The 24380-nt window shown below is 40.9% G+C and overlaps 1 protein-coding gene across 3 annotated transcripts; it reads left to right on the top strand.

Annotated features, from left to right (window-relative positions):
• samsn1b (SAM domain, SH3 domain and nuclear localisation signals 1b) lies at window positions 1-24171 on the top strand. 3 transcript variants are annotated; one of them, XM_086307829.1, is made up of 15 exons: window positions 1-74; window positions 12079-12213; window positions 12376-12419; window positions 12509-12549; window positions 12666-12746; window positions 13091-13167; window positions 16913-17030; window positions 17111-17499; window positions 20570-20647; window positions 20774-20899; window positions 22276-22408; window positions 22655-22806; window positions 23105-23293; window positions 23401-23551; window positions 23872-24171. In XM_086307829.1, exons 2-15 carry the CDS (start codon window positions 12097-12099, stop codon window positions 24060-24062), a joined length of 1887 nt encoding a protein of 628 aa, XP_086163955.1. In that variant the 5' UTR covers window positions 1-74; window positions 12079-12096; the 3' UTR covers window positions 24063-24171. The 3 variants fall into 3 exon arrangements, with proteins under 3 accessions (XP_086163955.1, XP_086163954.1, XP_086163952.1); XM_086307828.1 differs by lacking the exon at window positions 1-74 and adding an exon at window positions 10839-10997 and having other exon boundaries at window positions 17114-17499; XM_086307826.1 differs by lacking the exon at window positions 1-74 and adding an exon at window positions 10839-10997.
• The last annotated feature ends 209 nt before the right edge of the window (window positions 24172-24380 follow it).

Genomic DNA, 24380 nt, shown 5'->3' with positions numbered 1-24380 from the left:
TGCCGGGAAAACCAGAAGCTGTGAGCCGGGTCAGAGCTGTGGTCTCCATTCCCCGTTTGGATGAACATGTCTGAGTGAGTGAGAACTGAACTCGGTGTTATTCTTGCAAGTGGAGATCAAACTTTACCTACAGCAGCAGCAGGTTTAGGCTGAAGGTGTAACTGGGATTTAATCTTTAATAATTACACACAGTGGAAGGTATATTATGGGAATTGATGGATCACATTATATTTAATCTGTCAAAAGAAGAATTACAGTGTTTAATTAAACCTTTCAGGATTAACTGTTGCTGCATTGGATAAAATTTATGCAGTTAATATAAGATCCCTCGACAGCCATTCTTACAAGATTCTAGTGGGTTGCATAACTTATTGCAAGACCAAGGCTATTCAATAATTCAGAAAACATGTAAAAGGTTTAAGATAGTGGACAATAAAGTAGATAGATACACTCCTCAGATGTTCTCTGAACATCACTTATAACAGCAGAAGGCTGTGAGATCCATCTCGCTGAGACGGGCTCAAAGCTGCAGTGGAATGAGTAGGTGTGATACTGCCACCTGCAGGAGCAACATGAAACAGCCAGGGTGGTGCCAGCTTTGTTACACACTGTACCAGTGAGCTCTACAGAACATTACTTTTCTAGGAGAGTTTAATGTGGTGACACAAAACAAGAAGGCTGCAGCAGAGTGACTGAAAATGTGAATCGCGGTGATTTAACGTGTTAATTAGACCCTGCTTTCAGATGTAGATCTCTCTGTTCTCGCTATAAGAAAACCCAGACACCAAACTGCTCCTTATTCACTCAGCTACAGTCAATAATGGCTAAAATGTTACATTTAACACTTATAACTGCTGATAGATTGTGCTCTAAAACCCAGAGGCTGATCTCAAATCTGTGCTCGAGCCTCATCCGGACAGAAAAAAACAACAAAGGCTATTTTTGTCATTGCTGATTATTAGGTTGGAAGATTCAAGGATTAAAGCTACTGAGGTTGGGAATTTTTGAAGTTGCATTCCCAACTTGTTCCACTAGAGGGCAATACACAAATATTCAACATGAGATGAAAATGGCTAAAAGCTGCATTTTGATGTGTTTAGGCTTTAATATTCATATAAGAGTCCATATAAAACAACATCAAAGCATTACAAATCATAGCTCACACCATTGTGCAAAAATAGTAACACTATACAAGAACAGCTTAAAAAAAGTTGTTGTTTCTCACTCTCTGGGCAGTATTTCTGTTTATGGGAAGAATATTGTATTCAGTAAACTTGATTTTGTTTTCTTTGTTCTTTATAAATGTACTTTAATAAGTTTATAGTGCCGTACAAATCAGATAAGTGTAGCATGACAGATGTTTGCTTTGAATACACAAACTTTATGCAGGAGTAGGTAATGGATAATAGCTTTGTAAATACCTGAACATGAATAACTTCAAGCTCATTATATAATATTATACTACAGTATCTTTCTAACTAACCAGGCAGCTCATTCTCTTTTTCTTGACAATACTTTTTTAAAGACAGAACACATTTTGTGTCAGCTTGAAAAGAAAGGCAGATGAGATCAGAGGTCAAATGTGATATTTAAAATTCCCACATATACCAGCATCATTTTCTAAATGTTGCCAATACAAACAAAAGCAGTAGAATTTTAAACATAGTTTTAAAGACATTTTATGAAAGTTTGACCTTTTTCAACCTCAAAGAAGAGGTCAGAGGTCCAAAGTAAGGCGATATTTAGAATCCCCATATATCATCCCTTATATGTTGTCAATACAAACAATGGCTATAAGAGACATAGTTTTAACATAGCTGTATATAGGATTATTAAATCAGATCAATCTATTGGCCCTGAAGGAGAGGTCAGAGGTCAAATGTTACATGATATTTTAAATCTTTATAAGCTACTATACGCCAGATTTTAATTGATTGTTAACATGATCCCACTCTACACCCTTACGAGGTTTTCTCGGAATTTATTCTAAACTTTTTACGTTATCATTTTTACAGACAGAAAGAATAACATGTGTACAAACATAACCTCCTTTCTGGAGGTAATAAATCTAATATAAAGGTCAAATGAAAAAGTCATGAAGATTAAAAAAATGTTTGTTTGTAAATACAGATTTTTAGCAATCAGATAGAAAATCTCTATTATGCAGTAATATTTGGTTTTGATACGATACAATTTAATTTCAGTTACACCAACAATTCATCAGACATTTGGAGAGGTGCTCATTTACGTCGCTGTACTCAGTAAACTTTGTGATTCTATTTTGTTTACTGACACTGAAAAAACAAACAAACAAAAAGAAAAAAAACAGAATGTAATGATTTGCAAATCTTATAACTTTTTTTTTTTTTGTAATAGAACACAGAAAACACATCCGATGTCAAAACTAGCAAGTTTTAAAACTTTGAATTTGATGGCAGCAGCTCACCTCAGAAAACTGTGTTTACCACTGTGGCCATAAACATCTGGGAACTGGTTAGTTGCTGGAGTTTGGGGACAGTCTTCTCTGATAGAGGATTCTTGCAGTCCTGCGACTTTTATGTCATCTATTTTATTTCATGACACAGCAAATGTTTCACCTGGTCACAGGTCAGAGAGGTAAAGTACAAAGTTCAACACGGCTTATCTGATCTGATCTCAGAGTGCTGAGACTCTGCAACATCACCAAGAGAACTTCAACATTAGATGAGCCCCTTTGAACAAACACTTGGTGACAATGGAGAGGAAGAAATTCCAGACTTCTTTTTAACAGGAGCTCTAGCAGAATCTGAGAGGGGCAGTCATCTGCCTCAGCTGGCTGGTAAGTCAGGAGAAAGAGAAGAGAATAAAAAAGCAAGGCAAGGCAAGTTTATTTGTATAGCACAATTCAACAACAAGGTGATTCAAAGTGCTTTACAGAGACATTAGAAACAAAAACAAATAAAAGGCATGATTTAAAATTGATTAAAACAAGCAAACAAACAAACAAACAAACAAACAAACAAACATACAAAACAGTTTATAAAATCAAAAATCAAAACAGATAAAATCAGAACAGTAGATAAAATCAGTAGTTAAATGTAAGTTTTGAAATTTAAGCTTAAAGTGTGGATTTGGTGCTTTATTTAAATGCAGCTGAGAACAGGTGAGTCTTCAACCTGGATTTAAATAAACTGAGTGTTTCAGCTGATCTGAGGCTTTCTGGGAGTTTGTTCCAGATATAAGGAGCATAAAAGCTGAATGCAGCAAAATAGATCAGTGACACAGTTTAAATTCAAGACTCTAAACCACGATACAGAACACCTGCCTGTGGCAGGTGTTCTGTAGCAAGCATCCAAATCCAGGTGCAAGGCACATGTTGTAATCTGCGCATGCTACAGAAACCAGATTGTTGCTGAATGGGTGCTCCCAGGTGTGAGTGTGTTCAACTGGGTGAGTGTGAAGTAGGATGGAAAACAGCTTTCATGCTCACTGAGCTGACCCTTACAACAGCAAGGAAAAAGTGAGGAATATATCTGTGTGTGTGTGTGTGTGTGTGTGTGTGTGTGTGTGTGTGTGTGTGTGTGTGTGTGTGTGTACATGTTTAGACATCTTTGTGAGGACAGAAAATTGGCATGGTATTATACTTATGGGGACAAAATGCCGTCCCCATAAGTTTGAAGGCTTTTTTGAGGCTCAAAATGTGATTTTAGTTTTAGGGGTATAACTAGGTTATGGTTAGGTTATGGTAGATAATATGGTTAGGATTAGGCATTCATTTTTGATGGTTTCTAGCCAGGCTTTCATTAACGTGATCCAGCGAGGAGTACCGTGCTTCTTCCCTTTAAATAGTGGCAGGCAAATGAGGTACAGGTGAACATCATCCTTCTCAGGTGTGTAGGCCAAAGGCAGGAACCCGTAACGAGTTCCGCCCAGGCGACAGGGGGAGAGAGAAAAACACAAACAAACCCTGCTGCCAGCGTGGGCCAGCCAGAGAGACACGGGACCGTGATATTATAAACAGTTTGCGAGAGCCTGAGTGGCAGAATGAGGAAAGAGCACTGAGATTTAAACCATGCAGAATGGATGCTGATTGGCTTGGAGAAGGTGGGCAAGGCAATTATTGCACTAGAGCAATGAGTGTGGGAAAGTTGAAGTAATGTGAAGAATACACTAACAGAAAAAAATCCAGGAACACCCAGCTTACACATAAGCTTCATTAAAAGCAGGACACAATACAGGTGTGTAAATAAGAGGGAAACAGTTATACAGTTAAACAGCAGTAACAATAAAGATGTAGTGAGGGCAGACGATTTTAACCCTGGTGAAGGAGAAGGTTTGGAGACGGTGGTGCTGACAAAAAAGACAGGACGCTGACCTGAACATGTTCTGCTCTTCATTGAGAGTGACAGAGATGGGCAAGATTAGAAACTAGTACTTCAGAGGGACAGCTCAGGTTGAGCAGTTTGGAGAAAGAGTTAGAGAGGCGAGGCTGAGGTGGTTTGGACATGTGCAGAGAAGAGAAAGTCAATATATTGGAAAAAAGATGCTGAGTATGGAGACACGAGACAGGAGGAAGACAGGAAGACTACAGAGAAGATTCATGGATGTAGTGAAGGAGGACATGCAGAGGCTTGGTGTGAAAGAAGATGATGCTGGGCATCAGGAAAAGCCATTATTGCAGTCTGTGAACTGTAACTAAAAGAATGACACTGATCTGATTTGCGTTACTATCTGTATAAAATAAATGGTTTTAAAATGTAAATGTTCTACAAGATTCTTCAGTATTCTTTCTGAAAAGAGAACAAACTGTGAGTAGCATCGTTGTTTCTTATTAGCAGAGAAATATTGTCCTCATTTTCTGACCTAATTTTCAGCCCAGCCCCGATCACAGCAACATGAAAGCTCTTCTTTATCTCTGGATGAGAGACAAAAAGACAGCAGGGTAGGAGAAGTCGCAGACAACTGTACCGTGGAGCAACGGGGGACGGGGCTTTAAATCCAGACATCAGTAGTAATTGTAACAACGTCATTGTTAGAAGCTGATTCCATGGGACAGCCACCTGCAGAGAATGAGACCAACCTCAAGATCTGAAACGATGTTTATCCTCAGAATAGATGAGAAGGAGTGACAGGAATAAGAGGTTTATATTTAAGGATTTATGGGATTTGTCAGAGTGAAGCATAGTTATTTTGCAAGTGGCACAGTTATGAAAATAGGTTCATGCCAGTGAAGCTCCCCCGTCTCATACAGTATGATAAACTACTGAAATTATGCTTTTTTCCTCCTGATTTTCTTTCTCTTCGACATTTCTAATTCATTCGTTTTCACCTTTTTTGTATTTCTGTTCTGTTAAATGGAGCCCTGTTCCATTCAAAATCACAGAAATATTTTTAGAAAAGTAAAAGTAGTAGTGTTGTAGAAAAAAAATACATATTCCTGGCTGGTTGATACAGTCCTGTGAAAAACAAAGTGTATACCCAATGATTCAGTAACACGTAAAACCACCTTTACCAGCAACTTGGAGTAATCCCTTTCTGTATGACTTTATCTATTCATATTAATTTTTTTCTATGTTATTTTCAGGCATTCGTTTATTTACAGCTCTCTTAAGATCCTGCCACAGCATTTTAATTGGATTGAGGTCTGCACTGGGCCAGTGCGACACCTTCTTTCTTTTCTTTTTTTATAGATTCGGTCCTCTGCTTGGGATAATTGTCCCAAACATGAGCCAGTTTGGCTTTAGCTGTCAGACAGATGGCCTTACATTTGACTCTAAAATATTTTGGTATGAAGAGGAATTCATGGTGACTGCAAGATGCCCAGGTCCTGTGTGTCATGTGAGGGCTGTGTGCAGGCAGGAGTGGTAGAATAGGAGGACCCAATGTGCAGACTAGGGATGGGTATCGTTTAGGTTTTATCCGATACTGCTGCCAAATCGGTACTTTTGAAACGGTGCCGGTGCTCAAACGGTGCTTAAACCGGTGCTTAAAGAATGGAGAACACAAAATTGGTCCAAAAACCTCTCATGTTCAGCTGTTTTTTGTAAAAATATAACAATGTTAGCCTTTTCTGCAGCTATGGGGCATATATGGCATCACTCTTGGCTGGAAGCAGTGCTTAAACAATGGAAAAAACACAAACTTTGTCCAAAACCTCTCATGTTTAACTGTTTTCCACTTTTTCTTTGGTCATTTTAGCCTTTTTGGCCAGGGTGAAGGGAGTATCTGCCATCAAACAAGAAGACAGCCGCATGTAGCTATGATGATGTTTGCTAGTTCACCTTACATGCATTAATGTAATAACGTGGTTAGCCTACTCAACGTAAATTAGCTACTCACGCAGAGAAGAACGGCTGCTGCCATCATCATCCTCATCATTTCTGCTACACTGGCAGGGCTAGGGGCCAGGACTCTCCTCTTCGTGTTTTTGGGGGATGTTGCATAACAGCCAACCCACCCGCAGTAGATGTGCTCGGTGTGAGGTCTCACAGCAAGCTGTCAAATACGGCGCATTTCTGGGCTTTTAAAAAAAACGCTATGCGTCGCCAGGTGTTTCATCGGATTCTTGGTGTTACCTCCTTTGACAGTATCACAGTATCAGCTTAAAGCACTTGTTGCTGCTGAGTTTGCATCTTTTGCTGTGAAGTACAGCCAGACTTTTGACCGCTTCGCCTTGGACATTTTTAATCTGTAGCTCTGCTCTAACAGAACGTACGTACCTGGCCCCGCCTACTATCCTCGGAAACGTAAAATGATTGGCTAGAATCTAAAGTGTATCACAGCTCAGGAAAAAAAAGCACCGAAATGTGCGCTGCTTTTCGGTCTGGTTACTACCGTTTATGTCAGAACCGGTGCCATCATGGCACCGGACACCAGTACCCATCCCTAGTGCAGACACTTGGAGGCAAAAACATGAACTGAAAACAACTTTAATGCTGAACTCAAATATAACCAAACTGAGAATACAAATAAACTTACACAGGCAGACAGAACATACAGCATAGGATGAGGGTAGATCGCAACACGGACAGAGGAAAACACAGGGCTTCAATACACAGAGGGAGCAGTCAGGGAATGAGAGACAGGAGGGAAACAAATGGGACAAATCAGGCCTAACAAGACAAGGGAGGCAAAACCAGATACTTTAACATAGGACACAGACTTTCAAAGTAAAACAGGAAACAGAACACAGAGACGCGGACTTGACAAGGGGATACAGCAGACAGGGGAGACAGAGCAACTAAGGAACACAGACAGAAACCAGAAGGCAGAAAAGAAACCAAAAGACTAGAAATGATAAATAATGGCCAAATCAAAGTTCAACAATAATGACAACTCGAAACTCTGGGGCGACGACCCAGGTTTCCTAACTCTGTGGCTACAAGAACACATTATTATTCCTTTACCGTTATGTTTAATACTGTATATGAGGTGTTTTTAGTTGTTGTTGTTGTTGTTGATTTTTTTTTGCCAAATATCCCTCTGTACTTTATGGCCAAACATCTCCACTTTGGTCTGTCCAAAGAACACTGTTCAGAAGACAAATCAAACTTTGCACACCTTAGATATGTAATTAGTTTTACATAGGCCTGTATAGAGTCCTGTGAAAAGTGTCTTTTTCACTTGCCTGTATATGACTGTAAATATGCATCAGCACTGTTGTTTAAGGTGGCACTGTTTTGCGTGAGGCCATTCCTACAGATTTATATCTCCAAGGTCCAGGCAGTAAACACACTCTATACTGGAACAACTCTGTATTCAAACATGCTGCCAGACTGTAGTCTCTCCATCAGTCTCCATTTCTGATTGCTGCCAGCTTGCCCTGCTCCACTCTGTTATGCTGCACTTCTTCAGCATCAGCATCTCTCTCAAACTTCTGCCTTCACATTCTATCTCTGCACACACTTGCCTTTCCCAGTTCTCAGTCATCAGCCAAGTCATCACGTGTGGTTTCCTCTTGTCTGCTGGCAATCCACAGCCCTTTCAGTAGAAATCAATAATAAATCAGTTAGGTCTTTCTCCTCTGTGACGGTATTTTCATGCACCTGGGTTCACCTGTTTGTGTGTGTAGGTGTAATCCAGGCCTGATGTGTCTGTCTATTCCATTTCTTCCAAATGTATTAAGAAAGTGAAAAAAAAAATCTTTAATGAACCCTCACTTATATTCCGTATCATAGCTCAATTATCTGGAAAATGACTTAGTCTAGTGTCTAATTTGTGAAGACAGCAGTACCTTTGATTTATCACATACTTGTGTAATATGCTTTGCAGCTATTTAATTTGCAGTGAACAGCATTAGGCCTGTTTGGGTTTTATTGAAGTCCAAGCTGTTTTATTATAGACCGATTTCATTCAGTGACACTGTGAGAAAGAAGAAGAGCTGCAGTGATATTTGTCAGTTTTGGGGGTCTTTGAAAAAAAAGAACTGTTAGCTGAGAGCAGTGAGCGAGTGCCCACCAGATGATAGATTAGCAAAAGAAGACTGAGTGTTTTTTGATATTCAGAGGGGAAGTAGTGCATTTTCCACCAGCCTGGTAAGAAACACCACTTTCACTAATATTTCTTTTCACCACGTCACCAGGTGATGGCACAGACAGAAAGACAAACTGCAAAAGTTATACTAATACTGTTAGTTAAGGACATACAATGAAACAACAAAGTACAAAAGTAACCCGGGAAAAGAAATAAAATAATTTTAAAAAACAATCAAAATTTAAAAATCACTTTAGTGACAGGAAGCAAATGCAAGAGGAAAGAAAAGTGTCAAAGTCTGTGACCCCGTGATTTCAGTTGGTTTTGATCTCTTATGTTATATTTTGAAGATAATGTGGAGTTTGGGATTATTATTCATTGAATTTAAATTTAGTCTGTTTCACCCAGGCCTTCTGTGCTAGTTGTTATGTATTTCTCATCCGCTCGTTTTATGTTGTCAAGCCTGTGTTGTCATGTCTACGTCTCTCCATGTTTCCTGTTTTATTTTGAAAGTCTTGTGCTTCTTTGTTCAAGTTTTACTCCCATCATTTGTTTCATTTGTTTCAGCTGTTTCCCAACGTGTTTCCACTTCCCCTGTGTGTATTGAGTCTGTGTGTTTCATTCAGTCTTAGGCTACGTTCACACTGCAGGTCTTGATGCTCAATTCCGATTTTTTGATCAAATCAGATTTTTTTGTCTGCTCGTTCACACTACAAATAAAATGCGACAGCAAACGCGCTCTAGTGTGAACGCTCAAAGCGGCCGCATGCGCAAAAGAAGACGTCACACACGACACGCTCTGTTTAGACCCAGAGCAAACAGTATTGTTTGACCGATGGCCCTTAATATAAAGACTTCGGACTTTACGTTTCCCAATTTTTGCTTTAAGTTATTTTGTTATTTACATAATAATGTAAATAACCTAATAATGATCCTTATTGCTGTTTTAGAGGAGCGGTGCTTCAAAGGATAGCTGCAGATTTCTGCCAGAATCTGCAGATTATACAGTACAAATAAAATGTTCACATTCTCCAACGTTGTCTTCCCAACAGTTTCACTGACATCTACACTGGATGGCCAGGAAGCGTTCACGATGTCTTCTCGGGCGCTTCCCCGGAGCTGATAATTGGCGTCTGTCTTGTGTCAGTGACGTAAAAGACGGATTTAATGCGACTTGACCATCAAACAGCAGTCGCTTTCTAAAACATCGGATATGTATCGGATTCAGGACCACATACGAAAGTGACCCAGATCGGATTTGAAAATATTGGATTTGTGCCGTTCACACTGTCACACCATGATCGGATAGATGGGTCGCAAAGGGTCAAAAAAATCGGATTTGATGCGCTTTCGCCTGCAGTGTGAACGTAGCCATTGTCAGGCTGTCTGTGTTCTTCCCTTCATATCATGTCAAGTTTCAGGTAATTCATGATTCTGTTCAGGTCATGTTCATGTTTATTCTCATAGTTTCCCGCATGCACCTGTTATGAATCATGTTCATGTTTTTGTCACAGTTATCATAGTTGAGTTTTTCCAGTTTAGGTTCTAGTTTAGTTGTCGCCCCGCTCGCCTTTGCTTTGTTTATGTACTCTTGTTATCAGCCACAACAAACGGCTCACTTTTTGTTCTAGTCACGTTTCACGCCCTGTTTTTGGTCTGCATTTGAGTCTAGTATTCTCTCCACAAAGAATCAGCTCCTGCTGATTGTGACAAAAAGCAAAGCTGTTGTTTGGTTTTACCAAAATCTGCTGTATTTATTTGCTTATTTATGTATTGTTACATAAGTAGCATATTAAAAATCTCTGATGGGCAAATGACAACAAACTGGACTGAAATTTCACAGACACACACAGCTCCCAGTATTGCACATGTGCGCTTCCATAAAAAATGCCATATTTCTGATGTCTATGAGAGTAAGTAGTTTCTCATTGTCTAATAAACAGAGTACAATAAAATCAAAATAAAATTGTAGCTGCGTACTTGAGTAACACAAGGTTAAAGTATTACCTAAGTGATTATCATCTGTGTAAAGCATGCTTGACTTCAGCATGTGTGCAGACATAAAGACACATTTGATAATGCGATAAATCCTGATATTCTCCCTGAATTACATCCAAAACACTTTTTAACTGAGTAAAAAAGGTCACTGGAAGTTTAACCTCACTCAGCGATTACATAATCTCCATGAAGTCATTATCATAATCATTTTAGACACGAGCAAAACAAAGGCAGCCTGTGTGGTTTATTGTCTTCTTGCTATAGGTGTCCTGATGCTTTCTGAGGCCAGCGTTGGACAGCAACGGCTCACTGCATCTATTGGATTAGGTGAGGGATTTGACTCTAGGAATAGGCCACAGGCTGGAGACAGCACAGGGGCTGCGTGAGCCTTTGCATCACGGGGGTGTGGTAGGGTGCTTGTGTGGGTTTGAGATGGAGGATGGCGCGTGAAAGTGCGCTTACGTGACCCGGAGGCTAAGCCTGTCTCCACTTGGTTTCGTTGTCTTCGACCCAGACCATCAGCCATGAACCTGTTCTGCTTCACACTGGTAAGATTCATCTTTTGAACTGCTCTAAACTTGAGGTTAGCCTGTGAGGAGACACTTAAAGGAACTGGTGAACAGAGGAAAGTCATGGTACTCTTATGGGAGACACTGCTGATGTTATTATTGTTGACAGGTCTCTCTGCGGGATGAGACAATACAGCAAACAACTTTCCTCCAAGATTCGTTCCGATTTCTTTGATGCAGTCTTTTTCTTCTTTACTATCCTTCTATTTCCTGCATTTTGTGCATTTTGTTGGATAAATGATTCCATTATTACAACAGCGTTAGAGAATTGATTATCATATCAACAGATGAGCTTATAGTTGGTCTTGATGTTTCATATAAAATAAATATTAATATTAAGGAGCAGGGAAATCATCATGTGTCAAATTTTATTTGTTGTTGGAAGTGAGACCTTCATGAGTGGGAACATTATATGGTGTAGCTGATCTCACACACCGAGGGGGCAGTAACTCTATCTGTAGATGACTTTTTTCAAATGTTGTATTATCTTATTATAATGAATGATTAGTGCGTATATGTCTGCATATATCCTATTGTTGCCTTAACAGGTGGGTCAGTCTGAACTAAACAGACATCAGCACACAGGGAGCAGCTGTTTGATTTTCCAATATAATATTTTCATTTCATCATCTCTCTGGGAATGTAATGTCGTGTTCCCCATTTATTTATTTTTATTTTTTAAGTGAGCCCGTACATAACTTAACGGCCACCAACATTTGTATCCACGACTGAATTTTGTTTGAATTAATACGAGTGGTTTTTGCATAGCCTGTAGCAAAAAGAGGAAGCCCCGTGCTAACCTGCGTACACAAAAAAGGTTCATATCCCGCCTGGGGCCTGTATTCTCTCTCTCTGGGTTTCCAGTTTCCTCCTACAATCCAAAGACAATGACTGAGACAGGTTAACTGGTGATTCTAAACTGACTGTGAGTGGGAATGGTTGTCTGTCTCTATTTGTTAGCCTTGTGACTGATTATGAACTTGTCCTGATTATTATTAAAGTTCTTAGGTGGGTCAAATACTACAGTACTTAACAACATGCGTGCTGGCTTTCTGTTTAGGAGGGCTCCACAGAAAGCATGTATGAACCAGCAAACAACCAAAAGCTCAAGGAAGTCCTGCCCAAGTACCACTGCAGTCCTGTTCTTCTGAGGCGCAATGCTGACTGGGGCGGCTCAGATCCTTCAATTACTTCCGTAAGTCTGCTGCCTCTGAGCTTTTATAGACGTAATCAAATACTCAAACGTTCACTGTTACATTTAACTTATAAACACACAATGCAAAACACATGGAATAAGTGTGTTCACAATTTTTGTGCACATTTGCTTACTAAAAGTTGTGTTCTTTGTTTTACCAAGAACCGACCCCTGGGAAAGATGAAGTTTAAAAGAGAGAGCAAAAGGTGAGTTTTACATATATTTTTATTATCATCTTGAGTTTAACTCAATTTTCAATTTCATTCAGGCAATAATTATTTACTTGTGATTTTAGATCATGCGTGCCAAAATCAGCCTTGGACAATGAAATGTTAGGTTGGTGCAAAAGGATCACGTCTCAGATGTTCACATTTCTATTTCTAATCGTAGCTGTACCTTTCTATACGGCTACAATGTGACAGCTTCTTCCCTCTCCACCCCGTGTGTTGCAGAAACAGACATTCATCATACCTGCTGGTTGTCATGTGGTGACAAGAAGGACTTGTTTCATCAAATGAAAGTCCAAGAAAAAGGTACAAAAAAAGAAAAAAAAAATGTATATATATATGTGTGTGTGTGTGTGTGTGTGTGTGTGTGTGTGTGTGTGTGTGTGTGTGTGTGTGTGCACATCGCCTAAAACATAGCACTTAGCAGAAACCAGAAGTCCAGTGAGGTTTACCAAACAGCTGATGCATTACAGGAGAATTTACCACTGGCAGCAATGGCTGGGGTAAAATAGCAAAGTAAGGAGAATCAGCTCCTCTTCGATATGTATGATGAAAAGCAATTTGTTAAACTGCATTACTCACTTGATTGTTGGACTTCATACAAATTAAGGTGAATAAATTATTATGCAATATGTGGATTGATCCTGCAGAGATGTGTGACAGCAGCAAACTGACAACAGAAGACAAAGTGAAGGATGTGAGGTCTGACAGGACACAGACTACTCAGGTACAACCACATCACTTTACAGCACATTTATGATGAGTATAAGACAAAAGCCATGAAAACACAACTCTGTAGTCTCTCTATAATGATTACATTTTGAAATGGAGCCAGAGCACACAGGGCAGTACGTTGTATAATAGGGACTCTCACACTTGTCTTCTGATAAGGAGGCAATCACTTTAGCACCACAAATGATAGTTATTTGCAAAGCCGTGCAGATGGCAGAGTTAAAGGTCTCGTAATCCTGTACCCACATGGATGCGAGTGCCAGACAGGCTTACAAATACCTGGCATTCCTGGATGTTTGTGCACTTGCCATGTGTGCATGTGAGCAAAACGACTGTGCATGTTTATCCTTGCTCACGATCCACGCTCTGCTTATGTAACCAAGGAAAAAGGGGGATTCGATAAAAACAGTGTCAAGTACCAATAAAGATATAAGAATATAATACATCTGTCAGATAATAATTAAATTATAACAAAAGATACGCTTCGTAGGTTCGGATGGAGGTAAGAACTCAACATCTCAAAAAAATCTCTGAGAGGTCAAATGTATGTCAACCAAATCAGATACAGAGTCCACTGTAATCTGCTCTGTAATCTTTAATCTCCTTTATAAGGACCTTTTATATCTTCCCCGAGGTCTTTAGAACACCTGAATTTGATACCGTTTACCGCATTTCATGCCAGCTGCTGATAAAGTAGTGGAGCATGGAACATTGCTAACATCACAGAAAAAACAAATACACAATGAGGCAGCATATGCATCAAAAGAGACCTGTGTACACCACGGCTACACTTTTTGAATGATATAACTGGAACGTAGGCAGGAAATGCTCGGATCTTTTACTTTAGCAGTTGTTCCAGTGGTTACCAACCTATGGAGTTTTTGTCCCTTCAGTGCTTTAAGTGACTGTAACTGCAACATGACAAAGTAGTCTTTAGATTTAATTAATCCAGAAGATTGTAACACCTTATAATAAAGATCCCCACCTATGAGCACGTACCTGGTGACAGAAGGAAGGAAACACTCCCTTTGAACAGGAAGAAACCTCCGGCAGAACCAGGCTCAGGCAGATGACCCCCAACCAGTCATCTTTATAAACCAGTTGTAAATATACAATATCATCCAAATAATACCTTACATTTTGTGTAATTAGTACCAGTAAAAAATATACACATATTTATAACGGTTATTAAAGAGTGTCACCCCGAGGTTTAATGGGACAAAGTCTAATCGATCGTGGCTCAAGAGTTGGGAGTTCGCCTCGTAATCGGAAGGTTGCCGGTTCGAGCCCCGGCTTGGACAGTCTCGGTCGTTGTGTCCTTGGGCAAGACACTTCACCCGTTGCCTACTGGTGGTGGTCAGAGGGCCCGGTGGCGCCAGTGTCCGGCAGCCTCGCCTCTGTCAGTGCGCCCCAGGGTGGCTGTGGCTACAATGTAGCTGCCATCACCAGTGTGTGAATGTGTGTGTGAATGGGTGGATGACTGGATATGTAAAGCGCTTTGGGGTCCTTAGGGACTAGTAAAGCGCTATATAAATACAGGCCATTTACCATTTAATGAATGAGCCTCAGTTAGATCTCACTTTCACATAAGCAGTAGCGAGTCAAAATATCACATTTTGCAAAAATTGAAAACCTGGAAACGGGACATGCAGTTGGTGCAGTCACACCTGCACACTAGTCTGACCAGCTCTGACTGTTTTTTCCTGGTTTTGGGCAGATGTGAGGAAGCAGCAGTTTGGCTGCGGTATAAAATGAGCATACCAAGATCACTGGAATGATCTCAAGCCCTGTAGTTGTTTGTGGGAATGAGATGTAGCCTCAAACTGAATGTCAGGTGTACCAGCAATTCAATGCAAAAAAGGTGCTTTAACACAGATGTCGCTTTCATTTGGAGGAACAGTAGTGGTTTATGGTACAGTAGGTTTCTAGACATATTCCACGATGCAGCTGGTAGTGTTTCTACAAACTAGAAACACTACCAGCCACGCTGTCATGTCTTATAATCATAGTGCTGGGGAACAGCTGAGAAAATCCTGAGGCTGTCAGGAAAGCCAGGCAGGTGGGACCCATTGATCCAGTGTAGAGATATGATATATATTACCTATATGTGCTATAAATATAGTTGACTAAACTGTATATAGTGGATTCAAATCAAAGCTGTACTGAAACAAATTACAATGTGGGCCACAGATTTTAATCTTCTTAGTATGATTCGAAAATTAACATGAATAGGTTCGGCAGCAGTCGTTTAGCATGAAGTCATTGTTAAACATCCATCCATCCATCCATCCATCCATTTTCATCCGCTTTATCCGGGGCCGGGTCGCGGGGGCAGCAGCCTAAGCAAAGAGGCCCAGACCTCCCTCTCCCCAGCCACCTCCTCCAGCTTATCCGGGGGGATACCAAGGCGTTCCCAGGCCAGCCGAGAGATATAATCTCTCCAGCGTGTCCTGGGTCTGCCCCGGGGCCTCCTCCCGGTGGGACATGCCTGGAACACCTCACCCAGGAGGCGCCCAGGGGGCATCCTTGTCAGATGCCCGAACCACCTCAGCTGGCTCCTTTCGATGTGGAGCAGCAGCTGCTCTACTCTGAGCCCCTCCCGGATGGCCGAACTTCTCACCCTATCTCTAAGGGAGAGGCCAGTCACCCTTCGGAGGAAGCTCATTTCTGCCGCTTGTATCCGCGATCTCGTTCTTTCGGTCACTACCCACAGCTCGTGGCCATAGGTGAGGGTAGGGACGTAGATCGACCGGTAAATTGAGAGCTTCGCTTTTACACTCAGCTCCCTCTTCACCACGACGGACCGGTGCAGCGTCCGCATTACTGCAGCTGCAGCCCCAATCCGTCTGTCGATCTCCGGCTCCCTTCTCCCATCACTCGAGAACAAGACCCCGAGATACTTGAACTCCTCCACTTGGGGCAGGAACTCATCCCCGACCCGGAGTGGGCACTCCACCCTTTTCCGGCTGAGAACCATGGCCTCAGATTTGGAGGTGCTGATCCTCATTCCCGCTGCTTCACACTCGGCTGCGAACCGCTCCAGTGCGAGCTGGAGGCCCTCACCCGATGAAGCCAACAGAACCACATCGTCTGCAAAAATCAGAGATGAGATTCTGAGGCCACCAAAGCGAAAGCCCTCCGCCACTTGGCTGCACCTAGAAATCCTGTCCATAAAAATTATGAACAGAACCGGAGACAAAGGGCAGCCCTGGCGGAGCCCATCACCCACCGGGAACGAGTCCGACTTATTGCCGGCAATGCGAACCAAGCTCTTGCAACGGTTATATAGGGATCGAATGGCCCGTAGCAATGGGCCAGACACCCCATACTCCCGCAACACCTCCCACAGGACACCCCGAGGGACACGGTCGAATGCCTTCTCCAAGTCCACAAAACACATGTAGACTGGTTGGGCAAACTCCCATGCACCCTCAAGTATCCTGGAGAGGATAAAGAGCTGGTCCAGTGTTCCGCGACCAGGACGAAAACCGCATTGTTCCTCCTGTATCCGAGGTTCGACTAACGGACGAACTCTCCTTTCCAGCACCCTGGCATAGACTTTATGTTAAACATAGAAAGTATTATACTTTACTGGCAGTAAGGTGGAAGACCTCATAAAACTAAAAACCCTATTACTCTAGTATTTAGTGTTGTTCTATCTGTTCTGGAGACATGGTTGGTGTTGAATATTTGTACACTGCACTGAATGTATGCATTTGTTTTTATTTGCTTTAATCTAGGAGAGTAAGACATCAGCTGATGCATCGGAATCAATAAAAACTACAGCAAGACTAAGGAAATTACAAAATTTTGTGCAAGCAAGAAGTGGAAAGGGAAAGAGCACATCTAAGAGTAACGGTGAGCTACTCGTGAGGATGCTTTCCAGTTTTTCAATGAATCTGTTTATAATACATGCAATATCTGGTGATCTCATGTAGCAGATGCAGAAATTGTGAGCAACAACAACTCAGTCCTAACCTGCATCGGCCGGAGGAGGAAGACTGAGAGGAGGCTCTCCAAAACTGCTCCGCTGCCACAGCAGCTGTTACAGCAACACGCCAGGAATCTCCATAAAGATCCAGAGGAGGATGAAGCTTGGAGCACAAGGGTTGGAAATTACCTGTGGAGCCCTTTTGACTATCCACAGACTTTCTTCTCTCAGACTTGCTACCAACCTCGACATGGACTTTGTGAGCTGCCACAGACCACAGAATGGGATCGTTTTGAGACCCTCGTACACTGGACAGAGCTGGATAGAAAACAGTCGGGTCTGTCTCCTCCCCAAATGATCCGCTCCATCACAGATTTGCATCTCTACCAAAACACTGTAAGTTATAACCTTGTCATTATTACCATCCATCAGTGAAGCTTCTAAGCAAATGAGAGAAAACAAAGCTGTAAATCAGGAACTAACAACATTTGATTGGGAGTATCTGTGATATGGGCCAGGATATTACGGCTCGTAGTCAAATGCCATGTCCTAAATTATATACTATCATATCCAGACCATAATTTACACAATGAACATCAACTTGCATTTAATAAGACTTGAAACTTGACCAAAAGCTCTTTAGGAAAGTCTAGAGTAATTTATCCAATTCAATGCAACACTTTAGAAGGTCGGCTTATTTACCTCCTGGCAACTCGTTAGCTGAGAACATTGGTGCATCATTAACTTTATTAATAATTTGTAATAATTGTTAACTTAAAGCATAATGTTTTTTTTTTAAATTAAATCCATAAAAATAACAACAAGTTGTGTTTTAAAGTCCTTATACCAGATTATTTGGGAGCATATGGTATAATAAAGCAGTTTCCCTGTTCCATTACTTTATGCTAAACTAACTAGTAGCTTACAGTGGTACAAGTATTTACCAGACTGGCAGAATTTTTTTTATCAAATGTAATTTTCCCCAAATGATTATGAATTTAAATCTCTTTTTCTTTTTTATATTTTTGGAAACCCCCCAAATCCCCATAATTGTGATGTCCTTACCTGGATGATTGAGCATGCATCAAGATACACTGATGGAGTTATGTCTTCCTGTCAGCCAATGAAGCTTTCTGTTTGAATGAGCAAACCAATCCAAGATACCTACTTCCTCCTCCCAGCTCTCCTAAGTATCATTATTCTGTGCTTTGCAGGGCTCGCCATCAGTGTTGCCAACTTAGCGACTTTGTCGCTATATTTAGCGAGTTTTCAGACCCCTTAGCGACTTTTTTTCTAAAGAAAGTCGCTAAAAAAAGACATGAAAGCTCGTATCGCTTTTACTCTCAACAAGCAGCGGGTGCTGTAACGCAGTCAGTACTTCTTTTACTCTTATGCTGTTTTGTGGATCACAAGGTTTAAAACTACTTATAAACACACACACACAGTAACTCCACCAGAGTGTCTATTTCGGGTCACTTGCCGGTCCAAGCCCGGGTAAAGGAGCAGGGTTGGAATTGTGACATTAAAAAAAACAATAATTGCTAAAAGAAATTTAATTTGTAGTTCTAAATAAACTCTAAATGCATTTAGGACGTTTTTTACTCACTTTATGTCTCTTCCTGTGGCTGGTTCAGAATGTAATGTTTACACATTTAGGCTACGTCCACACGTACCCGGGTATTTTTGAAAACGCAGATTTTTCTATGCGTTTGCACCTTTCGTCCACACGTAAACGGTGTTTTTGGTCACTGAAAACTGAGATTTCTAAAAACGCCGGCCAGGGTGGATATTTTTGAAAACTCCGTTTTTGCATTTACGTGTGGATGAGAAAAACGCAGAAAACGCAGCGTCAAAGGTGTGCGCATTTTTTGACGTCACACAGTGCGCCACGTTATTGTTTCGGTGAAATGAATTTCTACAATACTGTTACTGTTAATTCTACTCTCTGCAGTGTTTAAATGCTTACATATACACACACAGTTACTGTCCCTCCACACATACGACTCGGTTCTGCTTCTATGCCCCAGCTTTGTTTACTTTTTCCCACCGAGGCTTCTAAACTTCTGATTGGCCAACATTTCTACACGGTTAGGAATATATCGCCACCTGTTGCTTTGGCATGTTCCTTGCAGTGTTTTCCTTCATTTCTGCCTTTATGTGTGGACGGGATTATTTTTTAAAACGAAAACAGAAAATCTCTGTTTTCAAAAATACCCGTGTACGTGTGGACATAGCCTAAGTTTGTAATCAGGAAAAAGCTGCACTGCATTGTGGGTAGGGTAGATTTGCCATTTGACTCCCACTGAAGCCTAAACCTGCAAATCTTGCTGCTATTTTGATTTCCACAATTCATTTTTGTTGTTGTTAATGTGCATGTTGTGATTGATGTGATAGTAGCATTACATACAATTTTATCAGTAGTGTACACTGAAACGCTTAATTTCACAATATCAAAGTAATATTATCACTCTGCAGTTTATACAGTCTGTTGTCATTTAAGTAAACCTAATCTATTCTAATACTGCAACATATTAGCCTGTGCTCGTTTTAGACATCGACTGTGTAGACTTAATTTGTCCGTATAATTTGGCAACTTAGTGGAGTTTTTTGAACAGCTTCAACTTGCATCCAGACTTACAAACACTCTCAGATATCTTTCAGTTCCCTCTGTGCCAACACCAAAAATCTATAATGGTAAATGACACATTCATTGAAGACTCGAGATCGTGATGCAATCAAGTAACTAGTAATGAATTATTTTTAAAGTCTACCACACAGCACCTCAGGCTGTGACAGTAACCACAAATCTTGTTCAGTGGCTTCAGCCTACATTTAAATTATCAAGTGGTTCTTTAGAATTGAGTTAGAGTGACTCTCGAGACTACAGCAATATAATTTTGCCAATGTGGCCAAATTACTGACTGAAATCAGACTCAACATCATACATCAGAGCACATAGTTCAGAGAGCAGTACTGATGAAGCAGCAGGACGGTCAGGAGAGGCAGATATTTACTTTTCAGAAACATCTGCCTTATTATACTTGTTTCCTGTATGTGGTATTAAGAGGTGCTTATCCAACCACTCAGTGCATGACAGCGAGGGCTCAGTTTACGTCCTTGTTGGGAAATTAGCCAACACACACTGTAACAGATTTCTGAGAGCAGCACCGAATTACTGCTAAGCTGATGCTAATGGGCAACCTGTATAAGAAAGGATGCTTTGCTTCATGCTTCACCAGCTTCAGTGACACTTTAGAAAATATATGCAGCTGATCAAAAATAAGCACATGTAATTAATAACTTGTAAAATGTATATTTAAGAAACTCCAACCACAACAAAAATAGCATTTCTGCAAGCTGTGTAGCTTCCAGGGTTTAGCCTAATTCAGAACACAGGTTTTATATTGTTGGTGTTCATGTTGCCCACCAGAAAACACACATTTTAATCTGTCTTTTATTCAAACAGTTGACCAGATTTGAGAGATTTGAAGCCTTAAGACAGCACTCGCCTTTAATGAAACCACAGGATAATGAAAGTTGTCTGGTAAGAGAGCCCAGCCTCCTCGTCCTGCCAGCTCGTTCGTCTACGGATTCAAACTTTCTTTCTTAAATGTTTATTTTCAGGAGCTGTGTTGGATCCTTCTGTTTACAGTGTGCTTTGTTATTCAAGCGAACGCGGGAGCAGAACGGTGAGCTGACCACATCGAGAGTGCGGAGGACAGAGCTGGAACATCTATCTCAGAGTGACAGGAAACACATCGAGGACTCACCAGAGGGAACACAAACTATCATCTCTGTAAGTCATGCATCTGCAAATGTTGTGTTAATGCAGAAATTTGTTCATGGCTTCATGTAATGAAATAACAAACAATAGTAGGAGAGGGACCAAAATGATCTAGTTATCCAGGCTCAGCTGTGAAACACATCTTCACACTCCAATATGAAAATAATTTTTCTGTTTAAATGCATTAAATGACATCCTATCATCAGCTAGCATTACTAACATTTTCAGCTCAGTATGATTGGACAATGCTGGGCCAGGTTAGCCTTCTGAGGGAACTTAAATTCTTGTTAGCGCCCCAGAATTTTTCTTTGCATTGATCATAGACACACGATGAATGCATAGTGATCAGTACTTATAGGTAGTTTCTTTAGGATTACCTTCACAGCACTTATTTAACTGACCAAAACTCAGAACAGTGTGAAAGAGAATTGTAGATTTGCACATGTTGGGAGCCAGATACTTATAAGACGTATATTTGGAGGTGTAAAGATGAGGCTTTGTCCCCACTGTCAAGCATTATGCTGTGTTTGGCTGCCAGTAGTACAGGTATAATGCACAAAGTAAATGAAATAATAAAGGACAAGGAGTACCTCAAAATTTTTCAACTTCACCACAAATTGCAGCTACATGGTTGAAACTTGACACAACTGGGTTTTCTAGCAGACAGTGATCCCAAACTCACATCAGAACTGGTTAAAGGCTAAAGTTAAGCTTCTGCAATGACTTTCCCCAAGCCCCGACCACAACCTCAAATATCCAGCCAAATTATTTCAGACGCTTGTTGATGGCTACCAAAAGCATCTGGTGGAACTTGCTAAAGGTTACTAACTGACTATTAGTGGGGTTGTATGGATATGTATTTTTGACCATGTGTATTAAGATAAAATCCCCCAAAATGTACACTTGTGTACCCAATTCTTGTTGTTTTTTTTAATCATTTTGACATGTATGCAGTACAACCATTGCACCCTGTAAAAAGTGCAGTTTAAAGAAATCACTTAAAGATGATGTGCAGTATACAGTTTAGCCAAACTCATTTAGATTTCAGACTAAGAGAAGCAGGATGTTAAAAGCTGAGCACAGGAAGTTGGGGATTAAGCTCACCGCACAGCTCCTGGACTTCTGCTATAAAAAGCAAAGCAGTGTTTGCAGGATTAGGTATTTTGCTTGCCAGAGGAGCTGACGTGTCTGGGATACTGAGCTGTTCAGTCACATGAGGAATCAAACACAGCAGCCTAGGGCCCTGACTCAGCTTTCTGCTTGGTTAGCTTTGTCTTTTATTTATCCTAAAATTCCTGTGGCACAAAATCGACAGAGAACATGACAGAGAACCAAAAGCATATACTGCATTGGAGATAACAACACGAATGAATGTTTTTACTGTGCAGAGCAGAGACATGCAGAAAGGTGAAGCAGAGAAGACGGATGCTGACCATGGGAGACCAATTACTAAAGCGCACCATAGGTCCAGTGTCTCTCTGGAAAGCCTCTACAGCCTCAACAGCAGACAAAGCTCCTCAAGTAAGCACCTCTGGGCACAGACCCAAGCACATCCTTCACACCACAACCCAATGAATTATGCAATCCTTGTGTTCTGAGTATCCTATTACCCCTCTTCTGATGCACTAATTTGTCCAGCTACACTGACCGCTGACATATCAAAAACAGAATCCCCATCTCACACTTGTGCTGCTGTGTTACTGAAATGTGGATGAGCATTTTAATTCTGCTGCCCTTTGCTGAAGCCTCTTGTGTTCTGTTTCCCAGGTGGAGTCACCAGTGGGTCAGACTATTCCAGTAACAGAAACAGTCTGAAGCTAGAGGACGATCTGCTATGCACAAGACAGTTTTGTGGCAGAGCCAGAGTCCATACAGAGTATGTGCCAAGTCCATACGACACCGAGTCCCTCAAACTCAAGGTAAACAAGTACGGCAAGCAAATGGAAAATTATTATATTACTATATTATCTTTGATATTTGTGGATTTAAGTTATGACTGATATTCAGATGCTAATTTTAGGGCAATCTCTGCTGGATTTTGAGCCATGCTGGCTACAGTTTTATCACCTTGGTCCTTTCTGAAATATCTCAACAATGATTGGCCCAAAACGTGTACTTGCTCCCTTATCTTTGAGATTAAAGTTTGAATCTTTATCAATGTTCTATACGTACTATTATCTATTAAGAAATGTAATAAAATGGAATGATTTTACTCAGGTGGGAGATGTCATTGACATCATAACCAAGCCTTCCATGGGAATATGGACAGGCATGCTGAATGGGAGAATAGGAAATTTCAAGTTCATCTACGTGGACATACTGAGGAAGGAGAACTTGGAAACACAAATCCACAGAGTGAGACACAAATCAACTGTCCAGGAAGTGCTGAAGCATCTCAGTCTTGAGGTATTTTGCTCTTATTTGAACTGATTTCAGTGGTAACCCAACCATCCTTCCAACAGGAAGCTGTTCCTTCAGCTTTCTTCTGAACGGTACCATTTTTTCTTTTTCAGGAATATTACACATGTTTGCAGCTGGGTGGTTACCAAACTGTAGACGACTTGATGAGGCTGAGGGAGAATCATCTGATGGAGCTGAATGTGACTGATCCAGAGCACAGGCAGCGTCTGCTCGCTGCTGTCAACTCCCTGCAGCAACTGCACTGTGAGTAATGAACCCCAGACAAGGTCATTGAAGGACAGATGTGCTATAATAGAACCACAAAGAAATATGCTGGGATGTTTGGATCCAGAAAGGAAAAAGAACAAGACACATTAATCCTTTCCTAGACGAGACTGGAAAGGTACCAAAGTTAAAGAGATTAAAGACAACAGGTCTTTGAGTAGTAGCTCTAAGAATAAAGGAGACAGATAACCTGTTCGATCCTAATTCACAGAAATAAAAGTGACTGAATGATTACCGACTGCTCGTCAATTGAGCTCTGCAGCAGTACGTGCGACCAAGCAGTCTTCTCTACTTTGCAGCTGATTGTCAGTTGGAGAATGAAGCTGATCAAAAGGCCGAGAGCTCCACTGAGAACATGAAGGCAGATGTGAGTAACTGCCCCAGAGACTCTGGCTGCCCCATGCCATCTGACAGCCCTGACAGCATCACAGAGGAAGCAGACCTTCATTTTCTCTCTGACCATGCTTTACCAGCCAACGTGACGGCTTAATAAGAGAAAACTATTCCTTGACATGCTTGTTTTATTTCTTCTGTTGCTGTTGACTTGTTTTTCCCACAGCTGTGAAACATGGAAACATACAATAAAAGGCACACTCTGACCCAATACCTCCGCTATGTGTTGGCTTGATTTCTAAAGTAAGACATTTTATAAACCATTTAATTTTTTTCACCATAGTTACCATTTTTATGGAAATGACTCAGAATCAGAGAGAAACACTCCATGAAATGTGCAAATGGCAAAAACGAACAAACTGAGCGGCTATTGGTCTGTGAATCAAGGTAAACAACTATGTGAAATTTAGCCTGG

The sequence above is a fragment of the Aulonocara sp. 'chitande type north' Nkhata Bay genome, linkage group LG10 (genome assembly GCF_057382095.1).
Source record: "Aulonocara sp. 'chitande type north' Nkhata Bay isolate Kocher_YH1m ecotype deep benthic linkage group LG10, A_spYH_male_GT1.1, whole genome shotgun sequence".
NCBI classification, from domain to species: domain Eukaryota; kingdom Metazoa; phylum Chordata; class Actinopteri; order Cichliformes; family Cichlidae; genus Aulonocara; species Aulonocara sp. 'chitande type north' Nkhata Bay.
Note: the sequence above shows the minus strand (reverse complement) of the source record. Positions and strands in the feature narration are given on the sequence as shown.